Raw genomic sequence first — 21,810 nt, 5'->3', positions numbered from 1 at the left:
GGATTTTTAATGCACTTGGCGTTGCGGAATGATAAATTATAGAGGCATAATCAAGGCGCGACCCGACAAGGCTTTATGTATAACTTCAAGAGGCACTTTCGATCACTACCCCATGTTGTACGTGACAAGAGTTTTAGGACGTTCATCGCTTTCAAACATTTCATTTTGACATATTTAATATGGGGAATAAACGTAAGTTTAGAATCTAAAGTGGTTCCCAGGAATTTATGCTCGCTGCTTACAGAGAGTTGGTCTCTCTTGATCGCAACATTTGGTTGTGGCATTACCCCTCGTTTGTTGGAGAAAAGTATGCAAGTACTTTTCTTCGTGTTTATTTTAAAACCGTTTTCATCCGCCCATTTAGAGAATTTATTCATTCCAAGCTGCACCTGTCGTTCGCAGACAGACATATTGCATGACTTGAAACTCATTTGCACATCATCAACATACACGGAATAAAACATCGCACTTGGAATGACTGACTGCAGGGAGTTCATCTTTACAAGAAAGAGTGTGCAACTAAGCACGCCACCTTGCGGAACACCAGTCTCTTGGGTAAAAGTTCTAGAGAGAGCATTTCCCACTTTTACGCGAAAGGTTCGGTTAGACAGGTAACTTTTAATTGTGTTTAGCATGTTCCCACGGATGCCCATGGTGACAAGATCGCGGAGAATCCCAAATCGCCATGTGGTGTCATACGCCCTCTCTAAGTCTAGGAATACCGAAAGTACAAACTGCCTATGAATAAATGCATCTCTGATGTATGTCTCTATGCGAACAAGGTGGTCTGTTGTCGACCTCCCCTCTCTGAAACCACACTGAAGGGGGTCTAGTATACTGTTACTTTCTAAAAAGTGGATTAAGCGCCGGTTTATCATTTTCTCATATAGTTTGCATAGACAGCTTGTTAGCGCTATTGGCCTGTAGCTGGCGGCCAAAGACGGATCTTTGCCTTGTTTAAGTACTGGGATGAGTATAGCTTCTTTCCATGACAATGGAATATACCCAACTGCCCACATGTTATTAAAGAGAGTTAGGAGTGTTTTTAGTGCTTCGGGGTGAAGGTACTTGACCATTTCGTATGTTATACGATCAACACCTGGCGCTGAGTTGTTGCAGCACGCAAGAGATGCCTTAACTTCAGCTAATGTAAATGGGCAGTTGTAAGACTCACTGGATGGACGTTTACATTTAAGGGGCTGTCGCTCTTCGCGTTCTTTGAATTTTAAGAACGTTTCTGTATAGTTTGATGCACTTGAGACGTATTCAAAGTGTTCGCCTAGGCAGTCCGCCTGCTCCTCCAGGCTCTCCCCTCGGCTACTTACCAAAGGTAGGGGGTGTGTCTCCCGACCCATTAACTTGTTTACCCTATTCCAAACCTTCGTTTCGTCGGAGTAAGAATTTATACCGGAGATGTACCTATTCCAACTTTCTTTCTTTGCAAGACGACGCGTTCTTCTGGCTTGGGACTTAACCTGTTTGAAATTGTTGAGGTTTTCAGCTGTTGGGTAATTTCGGAGTAGTCTCCAAGCTTTATTTTGTCTATTGCGCGCTTTCCGACAATCATCGTTCCACCATGGAATGCGACGTTTATTGGTCATTCCGTTGGTTTGCTTGATACATTTCACTGCAGCGTCAATAATAAAACCTGTTAGGAATGCTACAGCATCGTCTATATTAAAATCAGCAATCTCATCTCCGTCTAAAAATGTAATTTCTCGAAACAGTTCCCAGTTGGCTGACTTGGTGTTCCAGCGAGGAAAGTCAGGCGAGCATGTATCTTCTTTTGTTAACTTTAACATTATCGGGAAGTGGTCACTCCCAAAGGGGTTCTTGAGAACAGACCACTCTAGATAAGGAATTAGTGTACTCGAGACAATACTCAGGTCTATAGAAGAGTATGTGTTGTGCGTAGTGCTATAATATGTTGATTCTTTTTTGTTAAGTAAACATGCACCTGACGAAAACAGAAAGTGTTCTATTAGGCGTCCTCGTGCATCCAAACGGGAGTCGCCCCATAAAGGATTATGTGCATTTAGATCACCAACGACTATATATGGCGGAGGAAGTTCATCAATGAAGCTTTGAAATTCTGTCTTTGAAAGTTGATAGCACGGAGGAATGTAAATAGAAGTAATTGTTAGTAGCTTCCCGAACAGCACTGCTCAGACAGCAACTGCCTCAAGAGAAGTTCGGAGGTTTAATTGCTTACAGGCAACACCTTTATCAACTATTATAGCGACACCGCCCGACGAGGCGGCAGCGTCGTCACGGTCTTTGCGGAAGATAGCATATTGCTTTAGAAAATTTGTTTGTGTGGACTTGAGATGTGTTTCCTGAACACACAGCACCTTTGGAGTATGTTTATTAAGGAGTTCTCTAATATCATCGAGGTTATGGAGAAGTCCTCTCACATTCCACTGTAAAATCTGCGTGTCCATTTTAGATGTGTTTTGTGCTGTGTGCTCAAGGATAGAAAATTAGCTCACGGACCCTTTCCAGGGGCCGTGACACGAGATTTTGCTTTTTTGGATCGGTCGACGGAGTCGCGCCGATCCTTAGGCGCTTGCTGCGCCCTCACGTTTGTGTCCATTGCCTCTAGCGAGGCACTGGACAAGCGCTCTTGCGAGCGCTGCGGTTGTTTTGAGGGCCTCGCCTCTAAAGACAAGGCCTTCGCGGCCCCCAGCCCGGAGGTTGGTGGGTCCTTCTTCGATGGCGGAGCAGCAGTGGCTGCAACCGCCGTGGGGGCGGATGGCGTCACCGCTGGCTCACTACACGTGTGCCAGACAGGCGCCGGGGGCCGTCGTGGCGCTGCCCCCTGACGCGCCACTTCAGCAAAGCTGGTTTCTGGCAGGTAGGACACCTGCCTTCGTGCCTCCCTAAATGAAATGTTTTGTTTTACTTTAATCGTGACAATTTCCTTTTCTTTTTTCCAGCTGGGGCATGACCGTGAGTATGCGGCATGCTCCCCGTTACAGTTCACACAGTGAGGAGAGTTTTCACAAGCATCAGATGTGTGTTCATCAGCACTGCATTTCGCACAAGTTAGGCGGCCTCGGCAGTTCTGAGAACTGTGGCCGAACCGCTGGCATTTAAAACATCTGAGAGGGTTCGGTATATATGGCCTCACTCGAAGCTTGATGTACCCTGCCTCAACAGAGTCGGGCAGTACACTTGAATTGAAAGTAAGTATTAAGTGCTTAGTCTCGATTTCTTTGCCATCGCGCCTCATCCTAATTCGTTTCACATTGATGACATTCTGTTCGCTAAAACCCTCCAAGAGTTCAGCCTCCGTCAGCCCTAACAGGTCATCATCTGAGACAACGCCACGGGTGGTGTTCATGGTTCGGTGTGGGGTTACTATTAATTTGGTATCTGCAAATTTCTTTAGGTTAGGCAATTTTTCATATTGTTTCTGGTCGCGGAGCTCCAACAGGAGGTCACCACTTGCCATTCTCGAAGCTTTATATCCTGGGCCAAAGATTTCTGTCAAAGACTTCGAAACAAGAAAAGGTGAAATTGTTCTCACTGGTTTGCCGGGTGTGTCAGCGTGGACAACGTGAAATCGGGGAAAGGATACTCTCTGGTGACCATAAAACTGGAAGACTTCATCGGTGCGCCCTCTTTTCTGAGGGCGATCAGGGAGTGGGGGGAAGGAACTAGCCATAACAAAAGGTTTCTTTTCGGCAGCGGTGCCAGCCACCCACCATGGAGTCCTACAAGGGGACGCTGCAGGGTCTGGAAGCACAGGCCCTGCAGACGCCAGCTGTACACCACCACTATAACCGAATATGGTGTATCCAAGGTAGGATAGCCACACAGGGTTAACCCTTGCCGCCAGGAAACACGGAAGTCAACGGAAGAGAGTAGAGGACAGGAAAGATTTAAAGTAAGAGAAAAGACGAAGATGTGAGGGGGAGACAGGAAAAGGCGACTGCCGATTTCCCCTGGGTGGGTCAGCCCAGGGGTGCCGTCTACGTGAAGCCGGGGCCAAAGGGGTGTGTTGCCTCTGCCGGGGGGCCTTAAAGGTCCAATCACCCAGCGTCAGCTCAACCCCCAGGATCCCCTTTTCCCCGGGCACGGCAAAGCCACGCACGGCTAGGCGTGGGAGTGAGCCGAAGCTCCCCCGTTAGCTCGGGTCCGTGGTGTCGCTACACACCAAACGCCTACTTGCGCAGGCGCCCCTGCGGGGGGAGAATAGAGAGTGTTTACCACCAGTGGGGAAGATGCGTTCTGAGTCGGAGCGCGTGAGTGGCCGACCTTTTACCGGCGAAGAAGTTTTCTAATCGAAGTGAGGACATTTGACGAGGCGAAGTTTGCTAGAAGAGAAACTTCGGGATAAGAGGAACAACAACAGCGCTGGACTTGGAACGAGTGTTCTTAGAAGAGAAACATTCAAGCTTTATTCCAAGAACTTTGGACTCAATAAGCTCGACGAACTTTTTAGTCTTCAAGTGTCTTGGTTGGTTGGTGCATGAGATTGCATTGTAGCATGTATGGTTTGTGGCCGTTGTTTTGAATATATCTTGCAGTGTTGTGTACCCGTCGTGATTGGAGACGTTTTCTATTGGATTATTGCCGACAGTGTATATTTGCATGTTGTTTGATCTGCCGTATTTGAGAATATATTTTTGTTTTGTTATCAACTCTCGTCTCTGATTCAATTTTGGACCAGAGCTCGCATTCCCTGGCGCACCAAATATAGGACCACATCTACATTTTCCGTGCTTTTGTGGTGCCATTCGGGAGGCCGATACTTCGGTCCTTGGAATTAGACCGGCGATCCCTTCCCCAATTAACGGGACCAGTGACAACATTCCCTGCTTGACCGCAGCTTGGTATCCCATAGTAGCGAATGTTGAATGTACCATAACTTTTGTTCAGAAGTTTTTAGAACACTGCGTGTTTAAAATCAGCACATTGAAATTCATAATCTGGAGAAGTTTAACAACAATATGCTCAAAAGCAAAACCACACTTCTGAAGCAGGGCCTCCCTATGCATGAGCTCGCATTTCAGCCTCATTGTGTAATCATCAAATGACTAACAGACATTGTACCACTGCTGTCACGTACCATGATACCTACAGTAAGAAAAGGTGTTACAGGGTCCTTTTAAGCAATGTATATGTATTACAGCATACATGGCCTGGATGAACAAGTTATACGAAACTATCAAATACAGTAGGAGCTCAGTAATTTGAGAAATCTTATCACTCTAATGATCCTCTGGTCCTGTCAAATCTATGCAATATTTAATGGCATCAACTGTGCCCCGGAAGTGTAGCAACTCCGTCCCGAAAAATGCCATTCGAGAACTCAATTGCCTTCACTACCGAATGTCATTCCCCGTGCGCATGTGGCACGGGTATAAGCTTCTATATCCTTTAAAATATATGTGTGTGCCACATCTACGGCCGTGTCTCTAGCAAACACAGCTTCATTCACAGTGAATGCAGTGCTCAGTCATTTCCTTTTAGCTCTGTGAAATAATCACACACCACAAGCATGCCAGATGCTGTCAAAGATGAAAAAAGATTCTACCATGGTGTGCATGCTCACTTCATTGGCTAAATCATGATGGGTACATGCTCTTTTGTCGGCCAACTTACCCTGGAAAAAATTACTTGTCTTCACAGCAGTAGTTTAGCGTTTATTGTGCATTATTTTGCCAGAAGGACAAAGGAATGAATGCTACAGGAACAAATGGCAATGTCATGCAAAGAATGGCAAGCAGCTCGAGACTTGTAGTGCGCACCTCAAGCAAAAAGCACGCACAAAAAGAGCATACACAGGACGGGCGCGGACAGCACAACTGTGACAACTCGACACTTAAAGCATGTTGCTCAAACGAAAGACGCACAAAACAAACGCACAAGTATACAAAAGACAAGTGAAAACAACTTTCACAATTTCTACTTCTTCATGTGTGAGCAGCGTGCTCCTTTCGTAAATTCAACTGCAGCAAAGAGCGAAGTGACCTTCGTGCTTTCTTTAACCACTGTAACTTAGAAGCAAGCTTGCTGTGGAAGCTGAAGAGTACAGAGTACCCGAATCTTGAGATAAGCGCACGCGCTAGTTAGCAACCATGCCAGATCGCATTTACACACACTTTGACCACGCCATGTGGAAGCGCACGTGCATAGCAACTAGCAGGGTGGCACGAGGTGACGACCTTTCGAGCGCGTGCGGTCAACATGTGCTTTTCGCGCCATCTAGCTAATGATGATGAAAAAGCGCTGAAGTTGCTCTGCGGACCGACAACAGTACATAGCGTATATAAATGGCTTGCCGTTAGCATCGTTGACAACGTACGCTTCATGGCTTAGTGGTTAGTGCCACGCGCTATGAATTCAAAGGTTGCTGGTTCGACGCCCTGCAACAGACGTTTTTCTTCTAGACTTTTTCTTTGCAATCTATTAGGACTTATTTTACAACGTCACATTAATGGCAGAAGTACATAAGCGAAGCCATGATGGATTCCAGCAACAAACACTTTCATGACAAAAAGGAAAAAATTAGGATTGAGAAGCAGCAGTGCACACGAAATCAAAAGATGACAAGGATTACAGCTTGCACACGGCAATTATGCAGAATATGCATTTGTTCATTTTTTTTCGTACCTTCAATAATTCAACATTTGGTTAATTAAGACACTTTTTTAACAGTCCGACAAAATACAAATACTTTTTACTATAGCTATTCTCTCAATGCTTTGAACTGTATTGAGCCATATGAACATCCTCACCCCTCGTCTTTGTACTCTCCACACCCTGAGAAAATGTGGCTCCCTGCGTCTGTATAAAGCGGGCTGCCCGATCCGGGTGGAGCCCACCTCTGCCACGCCGTGAACCTCGGCCTCCATGATTGAAGCAACCACGACCTCCTCTGCCTCTTTCAGAGCTGCAACAATTAAAAAAAAGTATTGAATAAGTGATTATTGTTTTCTTAGTATTAAATATACCATGAGCATGGTCAACAGGAGGATGCTAAGGAGGAATAGCAGAAAGGTACAAAAAGCATGAGTAGGTTTCCTAATTTAATGAGGTAGGACCCTGATGCATACAACTGCGTTTTGTTGAGAGATGGCTGGCCTGGACTACAAGCAGGTGGCATCACCTACACTGGAACACAATGCAGCTGTGTTTTGTGATAAATAGTGTTCATGGAGAAAGCCCTTGCCTATGCTGATGAATGCAACATGACCCGACAGATTATCTTTGCCAGGCAGGCAGGTGAGCACTTTTCTCAGAATGCTTCTACGCCACCGCTGTCATCAGGCCCCGTGTGGGACCTGCAGACACCACAGTCAATACTTTGCTGTGGCTTCCAGCGTTGCCATTCATCGTATCACAGAGTAACTGCAATGCACTTCAATGACCTGTGAGCTTGAAGTGGGAGGCCAGCCAACCTGCAGTTGCGGTTTTGTGAGGAGGCAGCTGCACCCACCAACTACCTGCTGTGCGCACTTTTCAGAGAGCGATCAAGGTGGCCAACTGGATGTGTGTGTGTATCTGGGTAAATCATACAAGCTGTCAGACCTGCAAGACTCTGAAATCTAAGTACTGCATCACATGGTCCACTGAATCTTTGCCAGGAACATAGGGGAAGCCTGCTGGGTCGTCAAGGTCTAGTGCACCAGCTACTGAGGTTCCACTGCTGGTGGGGAACCATAGTGGCACTAGAGACCACCACAGGCCAGTGCCATCGCTTTCACAAAAAAGGGGCCACAGCAAATACTTAGTTTTCACACATAGTTTTCTTCCCCTCATCTTCTTGGTGTTGTTCTTGGCAGCGATTCCCACTATGCTAACTTAGTGCTCTACATTAACCTTTCCTACACTAGAGAGTCAAAGTATAAAACTTTTTACAGACTACTAGTCTCCACTTTTTAGTTTTTATCATGGCCAATAGCATCAGTATTACTTAAGCTACATTCTTCAGGTAAAGCATGTATTGCAATCCTAGTGGTTCGTTGTCTAGCCACACCCAACAATGCAACAATGCCACAGCAGTCCATTGTAAGGCCCCGAATCACAAATGCATTTCCTCACTACACAGTGCACAGTCTTTAAAGTTTGAATTTCTTTCACTTGAGCTTTGCTTTACTTAGTTTCGGGCCACAACGAATGGAAGGTGGGTAAATGTTACATACCACAAAGGATTAAGAGATGTGCAAAGAACAATTATGATGAGTAGTTTTTAGTGGCGCAAGGGCCAATTGATGGCCAAAGAGCGCCATTTCAATTGACTAAAGATATGAACAATGATACGGTGCGTGGCTGTAAAGGGGCCTTCAAATTCCTCGCTCTAACGTGGGTTAAACAAGAAAGTAATAAAATCATGACAGTGGCGTGACATATGAAGGTGATAGCTGATGGCAAAATCTCATGATAATAAAACCATGGTGAATATATAGTCACCGCAGCCACGACCACTCATAGAGGTCGTGCTACGGATGACCTCGAAATATCGGGTGAAAGCTTTGCACTTCTTTTAAAAACATGAAAATTGTTTTCAGTTTCAAAAGCGGATCCCTACCGATGAGCATCCCAGGGTGTAGAGGGAGCTGCTGTCGGTAGGGCAGTAAAAAGTGCTTTTTTCTTAGAGCATTTAGCTCATTGCACTGGACGAGAATGTGGAGAACCGTAAGGGGCTCTCCACATCTCTCACAATATGGTGGATCACCGGCAGACAAAAGAAATGAATGTGTAGAATGTGTGTGTCCAGTTCTAAGCCTTGTTAGTATTACTTCCGTGTGTTGTGATTTTGATAGTGGTGGCCAATAACCTAGTTGCGGCTTAATAGCATGGAGTTTATTATCTGTTTGTTTATCCCACATGCTCTGCCAATACCCCCTGAGCTTTCGTTTTATAAAAGGTTTTAAGTCAAGTGCAGGGACTGGTGTTGATGCATTGGCAGTAGTGACATTGGCGCAAGCAGCCAGATTGTCGGCCAAAACGTTCCCTTGTATTTCACGGTGCCCTGGAACCCAGCAGACAACGACATGCTGTTTTGATGTGTGATGATGATGATATATGTTGTTTAATGGCGCAAGGGCCATTGATGGCCAAAGAGCGCCAGGAGATGATATGGGATGAGAGCAATGGTTATGATAAATGGCTGTAAAAGGGCCTAAAGTTCTGCGCTCTAAAGATGCGTAAGACATATATTTATTAAAATCATGAAAGTGAAGTGAAGCATGCCTGGTGAGAATGGGTCTTTAATTGTCATGACATCATAAAATAGGAGCGTTATAATTAGCACCGATTTCTCGCCAGTGCCCTTGGTCCCAAGGGCCGAGAGACAGGTGCTCTTTTGGATGTAGCATCCGCAGCAGCAGCCTCCTTTCGGAGGCCGTGCTACCGATCACTTGAGTAAATAACATGGAAAGTATTTACTTCCTTTAGGAATGCATTCAATGCATTATACTTAAAAAGAGGTTCGCGACCAAAAAACATAGCTGGGTGAAGGGGTATGTGTTCCTTGTACGCTAGTGTAAAATGTTTTTTCCTGTAAGCCTCTAGCTCAGAGCATTCAAGAAGTATGTGAAGTACGGTAAGTGGACGGCCACATCTGTGACAGCTGGGTGGGTCACCACCAGACAAAAGGTGTGTGTGCGTGCTGTGTGTGTGTCCTATTCTAAGCTGACAGAGACTGACCTCTGTGCGGCGTGTTTTCGACATGGGTGGCCAGTTACCGAGGTATGGTTTAATCAAGTGTAACTTGTTATGAGTTTGTTGATCCCATAACTTCTGCCAGTAAGCCCTGAGCTTTTTTCGTATGTTTGGTTTTAGGTCCATTATAGGGACAGCAACTGAAGAGGTGGCGGAGCTTCCGTTAATTGACGTGGCGAGCTGGTCGGCCAACACATTTCCTTCGATCTCGCGATGTCCTGGCACCCAGCACACGACGATATGCTGCTTGGAAGTATAGGCCGCGCAGAGTACCGAATAAAGGGATATAATTATAGGGTTTCTGTGTTTTTTAAGATTTTTCAACGCCTTTACGACACTCAGGGAGTCTGTGTATATAACTACCCTTGGCGTATTCAATTTTTTGATGTGTTTAACGGCTACGAATAACGCGTAAGCCTCGGCTGTAAAAATGCTTGTGCTGGTGGACAGAACGCCGGCATCCGAGAAGGATGGGCCGACCGCCGCATAGGACACGCCAGTATGGGACTTGGATGCATCAGTATAATATTCTGGACAGTCATATTTATGTTGCAGCTCTAAGAAATACATCCGAATGTGTATGGGGGAGGCATGCTTTGTGACAGCTACGAAAGATGTGTCACAGTCTATAACCTGCCACTGCCATGGCGGGAGCCGCAGAGCGGGGGGGCTGAGGTGGTATTCAAGCAGTGGGACATCTGTTTCTTCAGCTAGGTCTCTGACACGCAGCGAGAAAGGGCGTGCCATTGCAGGTCGATTGTAAAAAAGTTGAGAGCTGGACAGGTCGTTGATGGTGGAATACGCAGGTTGCTCACTGTTTGCATTTACTTTAAGGAAATACATGAAGGAAGAATAAGTTCTCTGCAGATGGAGTGACCACTCGTCCGATTCCACATAAAGGCTTTCAACTGGGCTTGTTCCAAAGGCGCCTGTGGACAGGCGGATGCCTTGATGATGAACAGGGTCCAACATTTTCAGAGCGCTTGGCGTGGCAGAGTGATAGACTATTGCCCCATACTCAAGACGTGAGAGTATAAGGCTTCTATACAGATTCATGAGGCACTTTCTGTCGCTGCCCCACGTTGTTCGTGACAGCACCTTCAGGATATTCATTGTTCTCAAGCATTTATTTTTAAGATGTTTTATGTGCGGTACAAAGGTTAACTTCGCATCTAAAATTATACCTAGGAACTTATGTTCTGTGTTTACGGGTAGACGCTCACCCTTAACGACCAGTTCAGGCTCAGGGTGCAAGCCTCTTTTTCGAGAAAAAAGGACACAGGTGCTTTTCTGTGGGTTCAGTTTGAACCCGTTTTCATCAGCCCATTTGGATATCTTGTTAAGGGCGAGCTGAACCTGTCGCTCACAGATCCCAAGAGAACACGATTGAAAACCTATCTGCACATCGTCGACATATGTTGAATAAAAAATATTACGTGGAATGTACAGACGGAGAGAATTCATTTTTATTATAAAGAGCGTACAGCTGAGCACCCCACCCTGTGGCACTCCGGTTTCCTGTACAAATGTTCGGGACAGAACATTGCTCACTCTAACGCGGAAGGTTCGATCAGACAGATAGCTTTCAATGACACTGAACATATATTACCATGTATACCTAAGTGTGAGAGGTCTCTCAATATTCCAAACCTCCACGTGGTATCGTAGGCCTTCTCCATGTCGAGGAACACAGATAAGAAAAACTGATTATGAACAAAAGCCTCACGTATGTGTGCCTCGATACGTATAAGATGGTCGGTGGTAGATCGGCCCTCTCTAAACCCGCACTGGTATGGGTCGAGCAATTTGCTTGTTTCTAAGTAGTGGAGTAAGCGGCAATTAATCATTTTTTCAAATAGTTTGCAGAGGCAGCTTGTTAATGCTATGGGTCTATAACTTGATACAGTAGAGGGATCCTTTCCCTGCTTCAAAATTGGAATTATAACAGCCTCCTTCCAGGAGGAGGGGATCACACCTGAAAACCATATGCGATTATAAAGACAGAGGAGGGTTTTTTGAGTTTCGGAGGATAGTTCCTTCAGCATCGCGTACATTACATTGTCAGAACCTGGGGTAGATGTATTACAGGAGCTGAGTGCTGTTCGCAGTTCTGCTAAGCAGAATGGTTGATTGTATGCCTCATTTCTTGTGGATTTTCTTTCTAACTTTTGTTTTTCTATTCGTGCCTTGTAATTCTGAAAGGATTCGGAGTAGTGTGAGGAGCTCGATATGTGTTCGAAATGTGCGCCAAGAAAGTTGGCTTGATCCTCCAAGCTTTCCCCGAGGCTATTTACAAGTGGAAGGCAATACGTTTGTTGGCCCTTAATTTTCTTGACCTTATTCCACACTTTTCCCTCATCTGTGTACGAGTTGATACTCGATATAAAGTTTGTTCAGCTCTCTCGTCTAGCTTGTCGACGCGTTCTCCTTGCCTGTGATTTGACCCGCTTGAAATTTTCCAGGTTTTCTGCTGTAGGGGAATCGCGAAGCAACGCCCAAGCTTTGTTCTGAGTGGTCCGTGTTTTCCTGCATGCGTCGTTCCACCATGGGACTCGCCGTTTAGAAGACATGCCGCTCGTTTTGGCAATACATTTAGATGCGGCATCAAGTATAAAAGCTGTAAAATACGTGACAGCGTCATCTATGGTCAGGGCAGACAGCTCAGTCCATGTCATGTGTGTAAGAGTTCTATACCCTTCCCAATCAGCCGAGTCAATCTTCCATCGAGGAACCTGCGGGGGTAGTTGTTCTTTGTTCGGCGCACTCAGGATGATTGGGAAGTGGTCACTACCATAAGGGTTTTTAAGAACTTTCCACTTAAAAACAGGTAAAAGGGACGGTGATGAAATGCTAAGATCTATGGAGGAGTACGTTTTGTTTGCAAAGCTAAAATACGTAGGCTCCTTTATATTTAAAAGACATAAACTAGAAGAGAAAAGGAGCTGCTCAATGAGACGTCCTCGCGCATCACAGTGAGCATCGCCCCACAGGACATTGTGTGCATTAAAATCACCTAGAACCAGAAACGGCTCTGGGAGTTCATCTAATAACGATTCTAGATCACGTCTGTGTAGCTGTTGATGCGGTGGTATGTACACAGAACATATGGTAATGAGTTTGTTGAAAAGTACAGCTCGAATGGCCACTGCCTCAAGGGCTGTTTGGAGCTTCAAATGCTGGCATGCTATACTACGATCAGCTATAATGGCTACACCGCCAGATGGTACGACAGCATCCTCCCGGTCTTTTCGGAAAATAATATATTGCCGTAGGAAGTCCTTGTGCTTAGGAGTTAAGTGCGTTTCTTGCACACATAGCACTTTCGCGTTAAAATTACTCAGAAGTTCTTGGACGTCATCTAAATTTCTAAGTAATCCTCTTACGTTCCACTGTATGATTTTGTCTATAGTGGAAAAAAAAGAGAAAAAGTGCTGTGTGCAGAAAAGACGGAGATTAGCTCATTTTACAGGGCCTTTGTCAGGCCCTGTAAGCGGCGTTCTGTCTTTTTTGGGGCGGTCGAGAGAAGCTCTCCGCTCCTTCGGCGCTCCCTGCGCCGTTTGGCATGAACTGGTGTCCATAGCCTCTTGCGAGGCACTGGACGCCCGCTCTACAGAGCGATCTGTGCGTCGCTTAGACTTCGCCTCAATCGACGAAGTCTTTGTCCCCACCGAGCTGGGGGTCGATAAAGCCCCCTTGGCCTCGTGATTGCCCTGGCTGCCGTTAGAGCTTGTCGAGGTTGCTGGTGTGGACTGGCTGAATGTGGGCAGGGCAGCGCTAGCTGCTCCCGCCGTAGGGGCTTGTGGCATTGGCCTCGGCACGCTAGGCGAGGTCCGGGCAAATGCCAAAGGCCTTTGTGGTGCCGCCCCTCTTTGCACCACTTCGGCAAAAGGTGTTTTTAGTGCCAATGTTAGTGAGACCCGTTGTCTTGCTTCCTTGAATGTGATATTTTCCTTTACTTTTATAGTTATTATTTCTTTTTCTTTTTTCCAGGCTGGGCACGCTCTGGAGTATGCGGGGTGACTACCTTCGCAGTTAGCACAGAGGACCTCATCATGACTACATTCATCAGCACTGTGGCCGGTTGTGCCACACTTAGCACAGATCAGCTGCCCTCGGCAGCTCTGGGATGCATGACCAAATCGCTGGCATTTGAAGCAACGCCTCGGGTTTGGAATGAAGGGTCGGACATGGAGTTTTATATAGCCAGTTTCCAGAGTCTCAGGTAAAGTGGTTGAGTTGAAGGTGAGTATTAAGTGCTTTGTTGCTATTTCGTTGTTGTTGCGTCTGATTATGATGCGCTGGACATGTATTACACCTTGGTCCTTCTATCCATCAAGAAGCTCTTCTTCACTCAGTGTCATCAAATCTTCATCCGATACCACGCCCTTCACTGTATTCATTGTACGGTGTGCACTCACAGAGACGGGGATGTTACCAAAGGCCACGAGGTGCGAGAGTTTATTGTACTGTTCTTTGTCTTTTAATTCGAGAAGCAGATCTCCACTTGCCATCTTCATGGCCTTACAACTGGTTCCAATGGTCTCTCTCAAGCACTTGGCTACAAGGAAGAGTGAGATTGCTCTAGCTTTTGTAGATGATTGTTCGCAGTGGAGGACATGGTATTTTGGAAAAGTTTCTTTGTTTTTGGGCCAAAGTAGGAATGTTGCATCGGTGCGTACCCTTTTCGAAGCACGATCAGTTAAAGAGGGGGTCGGGGATCCCATGAGAAAGTGTGTATTTTTCGGTAACGGCGCCTACCACCCACCACGGAGTCCAACGAGGGGACGTGGCAGAGCATGTGGGCATGTCTGCGCAACGCCAGTAGTACGCAGTTACTATAACCCAATATGGTTTACCCTAGTTTGGATAGCCACACAAGGTTAACCCTTGCCGCCAGGAAAAATTGGAAGTAAAATGAAGTGAGGAGAAGACAGGAAAGATGTAAAGTGAGAACAAAAGACGAAGATATAGGGAGAGAGAGATAGGAAAAGGCGACTGCCGATTTCCCCTGGGTGGGTCAGCCCAGGGGTGCCGTCTACGTGAAGCCAGGGCCAAAGAGGTGTGTTGCCTCTGCTGGGGGGCCTTAAAGGTCCAATCACCCAGCGTCAGCTCAACCCCCAGGATCCCCTTTTCCCCGGGCACGGCAAAGCCACGCACGGCTAGGCGTGGGAGGGAGTAGAAACTCCCCCGTTAGCTCGGGGTCCGTGGTGTCGCTACACACCAAACGCCTACTTGCGCAGGCGCCCCTGCGGGGTGCAAAGAACAATAAAAAGAAGTTAAATGCAAGCTTTACAATGCAGTAACCAAAATGAGAACCCGCCAAAAAAAGAACCTATAGATCCGGCAAAGCACGGGAGAAACATGCTAGACTTCCTGCCAAAATCTCTGTTAATGTCATCATTGAAATGCTTGTGTTAAACAACTAATGTGGAGGTTTAACAACCATTCCATTATTAGCAAATACACTGCGACAGCCACTGCAATATCAAGCCTTTGCTAGGCTGAAAGAATGAATGATAAAAAAAAAAAAAAGCATCACTGCAATAGGTGAATCCCAGCTAAAAATCTCTTTCCAATAAAGAATGAATATCAATCAGTACCACACATTAGCACAGAGCTTTTATAAAAACACTACACTTTTAAACTCTCTATATAATATTCTGTGAGCACAGCAAAGACAGTGGTTTTACACAGGAGTTTCAAAGGTGAGCAGGCTGTGCTTTACGACTCAAAAGCATTCATTGGTTTACACTTATATTAGGGCATTAGGAGTAACTTGTTGTGTGCCAAATTCAGAGTCGGTCACATTTTAATATGCTATCATACTTTTGCCTTACATTTTATACCAAGGTAATGATATTTATTCATACAGTTACTGCCCAGAATAATAGAGGCAAGCAACTTTATATTGTGCATTTCCCAGCATAATATATTCACAAAAGCTTCTATATCCCCCCCCCCCCCCGTACAGACTTTTTTATTGATGCTTCTTAGTTGCCTACAGCACTGTCGCATTCAGAAGCATATGCAAAAATACCACTGCGAGGGGTTTTTTGGTTACAGCACGACAGAAAGTGAATTTAAAGCTATCCAGTACAGTTGTAAATACATCTTTCACTTGCATAATTTTATTTGAGTGTTGCATCTAAAAAAAAAAAAAACAATCGTACAACCATACTTCTGCATTTACAAAGTAATCCAGATCTTGAAGCTCGTTCAGGGCTAAGTTACTTGGGTAAATGTGTCCCTAAAACAAGCAAGAGTTTTAAAACGGGATGCCTTTTTCCGGTGAGACTGTGCAGTTTCCAAACAGTGGCGAGTTGAGGAGCCCATAAAATGAAACCATGAAATACAGCTGAGGTGAGAAACGTGGGGATGCTAATTTTAGCAACCTTGTGGTTGCTACGCTAGAAGTAACAGGTCTGCCAAAAATATACAACTGAACAGTCATGCCGGTTTTACATGCATGAATTTCCCGATAAAGTTTTTTAACTGCTTTTGTGAAAAACAAGTGTAAAAAAAACCTGGTGTTTTAGTTCAGAATAAAGTTAACATTACTAATAGTGTGCCTAATGATAACCTATCACATGCACCAACTTCCATATTCTATAGTTCTATATATATGACTCATTAATGGCTCATATTGCTCCACATTAAAGGGGTACTGACAAAATTTTGTGGCCAAGATAGCCTGCGAAATTGATTCCTATGAACATAGATATCTTATCTGCAAAATGTCAACTGCAAATGAATTATGAGTTTTGAAGATGTTGACACCATCAAAAGGGCTCCTAGGAGATCCCCTTACTTCCCTCACGTCACCACACTGGTGTAATAAAACAAGCTGTGATGACGTCATAGCCGCCATTTTTCTTTTGCTGCATTTGTTCAAGCAGTCTATACTTATCAGCGGCTGGTCGGGAGTGCATGGCCGTGGCGCACGCATTGAAAGTTTTGTGTTTGGTGACACTGCAGTCCTGTTTCCTATTCAAAAAACTTCTTGATGTGGACTGTGAGAAAGTGCATCACAGTTCTGTGTGCAGACAGTAGAGACCTGCACATCCTAAGTGGCGATAGTTGTACCCGACGGCTTGTCGTTTTTGGAGTTGTCTCAAACCGAAACTGGTCGATAATGAGGGGCCTGTAATTATTTATTATTTTTTGTGCTGCAGAAAACAGTGTGGAGTGTTATGACTACCATGCCATGCCCTTTAACTTTAGAAGGCAGAAAACTTACTGGAAGTTGTGTGTAATAAGACATTTTGATGAACAAGAAAAATAATGCGTAATTCCACGCCAACTGCCCCAACAAGGGTGTTCATCAAAAAAAAAAAAAAAAACGGTTTCTATTAACAAATCTGAGAAAATCACATAAGTATAGGCATTAGTTGTAGAGTATTTTCTCAAAATATTTCAAGGCGTAAAAATTTTTTGCGCACATGAGCACTATTTGAAATTCATGAAATGGTGGGAAACCATGTATGAAAAGAAAATTGATATGTGCGGTTCAACGTCCCAAAACCACCATATGATTATGAGAGATGCCGTAGTGGAGGGCTCCGGGAATTTCGACCACCTGGGGTTCTTCAACGTGCAGCCAAATCTGAGCACATGGGCCTACAACATTTCCGCCTCTATCAGAAATGTAGCCACCGCAGCCGGGATTCGATTTCGCGACCTGCGGGTTAGCAGCCGAGCAGCCGACCTTAGCCACTAGACCACCGCGGCAGGGCGTGAAAAGAAAATTCCCTATAAATGAACGGTATTACGAATTCTTTCACCATTTGCTTTTTTGCGTATTACAAGAATCATGCTTTTACTATAGACCAGTTCCTTATCGTAGCTTTCCGATTTTCACTCCTTAGCACGTAAGTAAAATTGAGTAAATTATAACGTTTTCAGAATTTTTTTAACAAAAGACATCGATAAAATGTGCTACTTTCTAATCTTTTTGTTTTATTTTAGAGCATAGGCTCTAAAATGAAATTCTGAAGCTGGCAAAACGCCACTTCAGCCTGTGTTAAGACCTCTGTAGCAACCAAAAGTGGTCCAGGAAAAAATCAGCTGAAAAGCACATACGATAAATAATCATAGCAACCTTTTTCACAAAAAGTTTAATCATTGTTTTTGTTGTAACGCAGAAAAACAAATTCTGAGACGTAGTGCCAACATAGCATTACTGCACAATCGGGACAATACAAACCAACAGCATTTGCTGCATGAGTGGTAGTGTATTGGGATTACATGATTTTAAGTTCTTGCAGTCAACACCTCATTTTGTATACTACATACCAAGGTGATAGCAAAAAGAGGTAAAAATATAACAATGCAATTGGTTTAGATGCCACTATGCCCAAACAATAATATCGCACATTTTATAGCAAGCAGGTATATAAATTGACGTATTTTCCTTCAAATTTAGCCAAAAATATCACCACTGTACATGTGTGATGTGTCTAGTAACAAAATTGCTAATTATGTATAGCCCCATAAAGTACAGTACCATCCATAACCCCTAAATTATACTGATGTTTTTCAGGGCCAGTCACATCAGCCGCTTCACCATGAGAGGGCTTAGTGGGCTTGGAGTAACATCACCCGCTTTACCATGGAACCACTGAGAAAGGGCATGCACACACCAGCAACGTCCCTGAATGCTAGCACCTCATAACAAAAGTTTGTGATGGTTTCAGCTGTTCGAATATAGGACGAACCAGTCGCTACAACAAGAAAGGCTGCGTGCGTAGCCTTCCTGCAACCTTAAAGAATTTCATTGCAGTGGAATCATGTGTCCAATAATCAAACAACTTAATTATCAAACAAAGAATATAAGTTCGAAAGTGCTGAATAACTGTCACAATGCCCACACGGAGCTTTCAGGGTGAGCATGCTTACGCTACAGTCACCTCAGCGAAGTTTCCGAGAGCTGCCCAAAGAAGCAGACTTCTTGAATGGCCCGAAAAGTATGTTAACAATAAATTTAAACTCTAGATACTAAATTAGGGAGCACTACAGAAGTGAAGAAGTCAACAAGCTATTCAGGGCAAGTGATGCTGATTAGAACACGTGGCCTAATCACCACCTATAGCCACTTCAGAAGCGAAACTTTAATTAAGCTTAAAATGTTTAAAGCACCTAAATAAACTTGGTATAACACCACCACCTCGCGCATGGCACGCGATAGTTCGCTTACCTATGCTGAGAGGTTGCTGGCAAACACACCAGTGCCTCACGAATATGGGTGAACTGAGGAGATACAAACTAGAAACAGGACAGACGTACCGAATTGCATGTAAAGTGTGCCTTCTGCCGGTGGGTCAAAAACTACAGAAAATATAAAAAAATTGCGTCCATTCATTCTGAAGACACTTAGTATAAAATGCATAACTCAGTCGAGACCTAAACCGAAAATCGCCAAAAATTCGCCATGTCGCCATTCATAATTTTCAGTCGCCACGGGCCTCTCAAATTCACCAATTTGGCAAAAAGTAGACACCAGTGGCAACCCTGGATACAAAAGAAGCCCTCGCTCACTTTGTTTTTTCCTTCGTCAGCTCGTCTCTCCTCCTGGCCCAGTACTTCTCTTCGCCGATAGGCACTGCGCCATGCTCCCTACTGGGCTGCAGAAATTAGGCACTTTATTCCTCTTCTAACCACTACCATCACCACCACCACCATTCGAGGGTGGCCAACGGGCGAGGACCCAAGCTTCTCCCACAAGCAGGCCTCAACCGGAGGGAACGAGCCGACCTGCTGCGACTGCGGACCGGACGCGTGTGGACAGCGGACAGCCACTACCTAAAGGGACGCTGCGCCTCCCCATCATGCAGCCGCTACAGTGACCTCGAAACCCTCGAGCACCTCCTTTGTGCCTGACCTGCCCTGGCGCAGGAACGCTCGAGGGTCATGACGGCCTACTGAAGACATAGCCTTCCTGCCACCACCTTGGAGAACCAGGTCTTCCCATCTCGTCCCCACCCACCAGCGTTCCGGAGGCTGGCTGAGTTCTTGAACGATGAACGGGAATTGGGCCCACCACTGAAAACGATACTCTTGCCCCCCTCACCCCACCCCATCCCATCCTTGCTGCCAGACTGCTCTTCGTGCTGAGGACGTCCGCGCCCCTGCTCACCTAACCTTTTTTACTCCTATCCACTAGTCTCGACAAACCAAACAGATTCTCGCCATAATATGACGGGTATCAAACAGGCGCTCAGGACTATGAGAACGCTCAGGACTATGAGAACGTGGCTGATGCAGGCCTGCATAATCAGCCGCATCACATACCATCTCCCTTTCCACACACCCAGTCGGAGCAGGCACGGGTCGACATAGTGCTGCGAAAGGCGACCAAGTTCGCCCACGGCCTCCCACACTACACTGCCACGGCACGTCTACTAGCCCTAGGGACCCATAACACACTCTCGGAACTATTGGAAGCTCAGTGGACCAGCCAAAGGCAATGCCTTTTGCCCACACCCACTGGGTGACACGTGCTCTTGCGACTGGGATACCCAGTCTTGCACAATCACGTCGAAGACACCGCTATCAGTGTCCCACCTTGGGTACGACGTACCCTGAAAGTGCATCCGCTCCCCCTGGAACATGAGTAGTGCGCATGACAGGGACGCCAGCGCACCCGTGTTAGGTAACTGATGCGTATGCTCAGTGACAGCGCTGAAGCCAACAGATTATATACCGATTCTGCACGATGCAGCAATGGGTACACCGCAGTAGTGTTGGATGGGAACGCAACATTACTTACAGCTGCCTCTACCCTGAAAGTGCATCCGCTCCCCCTGGAACATGAGTAGTGCGCATGACACTGGACGCCAGCGCACCCGTGTTAGGTAACTGATGCGTATGCTCAGTGACATCGCTGAAGCCAACACATTATATACCAATTCTGCACGATACAGCAATGGGTACACCGCAGTAGTGTTGGATGGCAACGCAACATTACTTACAGCTGCCTCTTTGCAGAATTTTACTTCTGCGGACGGCGAAGTCCTTGGTGTAGCACTTGCTGTCTGACATGCTCTTGACATTCCTGGGGAGGTTCACATACTAACCAATTCACAGCGTGCATGCCGAGCCTTTTTGATGGGACGCAGTTCTCCCAAGGCAGTCCTCCACATCCTACTGAAGGCATCAAACATCGAAACATCTAGCCCAAACGTACCCATTTGCTCTGGACTCCTGGTCACGCCTCCATGCCGGGTAATGATTGCGCTCATGCGGTCGCTCGAGAACTTACCCATCGAGCTGCCCGGCATGGCGAGGCGGGGGGGTCCAGGTCAAGTGGGCCCTCCACTTACATACTGAGACATATTGGCATATTACACCAGAGCTAGACGCACCATGCACCCAGCCTCACCGTGGTTCTCACGAGAGGAAGAGGTGGAACTCTGCCAACTCAACGCATATAGTCCCCAGCGTCCTCTTCATACATAAATTATACCCTGACCGCTACACAGACTCTTGCCCAGGCTGTGGCAGCTCCCCCACACTATTTCATGTCACGGTGGAGTGCGCCACCTGATTATTTCCTCCCCTTGCCCCAATCCTGCACCCCTTCCGCACCAAAGAGCAGTAGGATGATGCCCTCTGCGACAGGCCTCCTGAGGTCCGCCAGGCCTTGGTTGAACGGGCCAGGTTGGTCGCCGAGATCGTATAGGGAACGCGGACTAGGGTTCCTTCCCACATGCTTTGCTTGAATGCACTTAATGAAATGTTTTCTCTCTCTCTCCCATTCCCCCTTCCCACAGGTGCTGTGCTCCCCATCAGGCTGCAGATATTAGGTGCCTTATTCTAACCATTACCATTACCACCACCATTCGAGGAGGAAGCACAGCGAGTGCACATACCTGTGAGTGGACAAACAGTAGGTTTGTACATGGAGAGCTGATTACATGTTGGCGTTACGGTCAACACTTAGGAGGTAGAACACTGCCGAAAGGTCCGTAAAGGAGATGGGAATGTTTCTTGGAATTTATTGGGCGCGCGTAGCTCGTAGCGCTACTGCGTCTGACATTACTGGTCGTGATAGCATTCTGAACACAATGTGTACGCCTACTTGGGGAGCACGAATTTGGTTAGGAAAAGAACACACGACAGAAAGAAAACGCTCAGAAA

General features: G+C 46.0%; 1 protein-coding gene across 4 annotated transcripts in view; it reads right to left on the bottom strand.

The window, feature by feature from the left end:
• Polr3D (RNA polymerase III subunit C53) overlaps positions 1-21,810 on the bottom strand; it is a 148,719-nt gene that overhangs the window by 52,625 nt on the left and 74,284 nt on the right. For all 4 annotated transcript variants that reach the window (XM_075878280.1, XM_075878281.1, XM_037428647.2 and 1 more), the window contains exon 4: positions 6,747-6,901. In XM_075878280.1, the coding sequence (XP_075734395.1) occupies positions 6,747-6,901 (155 nt within the window). The remainder of the gene's footprint in view (positions 1-6,746; positions 6,902-21,810) is intronic.

This window comes from Rhipicephalus microplus, chromosome X, assembly GCF_043290135.1.
Source record: "Rhipicephalus microplus isolate Deutch F79 chromosome X, USDA_Rmic, whole genome shotgun sequence".
NCBI classification, from domain to species: Eukaryota; Metazoa; Arthropoda; class Arachnida; order Ixodida; family Ixodidae; genus Rhipicephalus; species Rhipicephalus microplus.
Note: the sequence above shows the minus strand (reverse complement) of the source record. Positions and strands in the feature narration are given on the sequence as shown.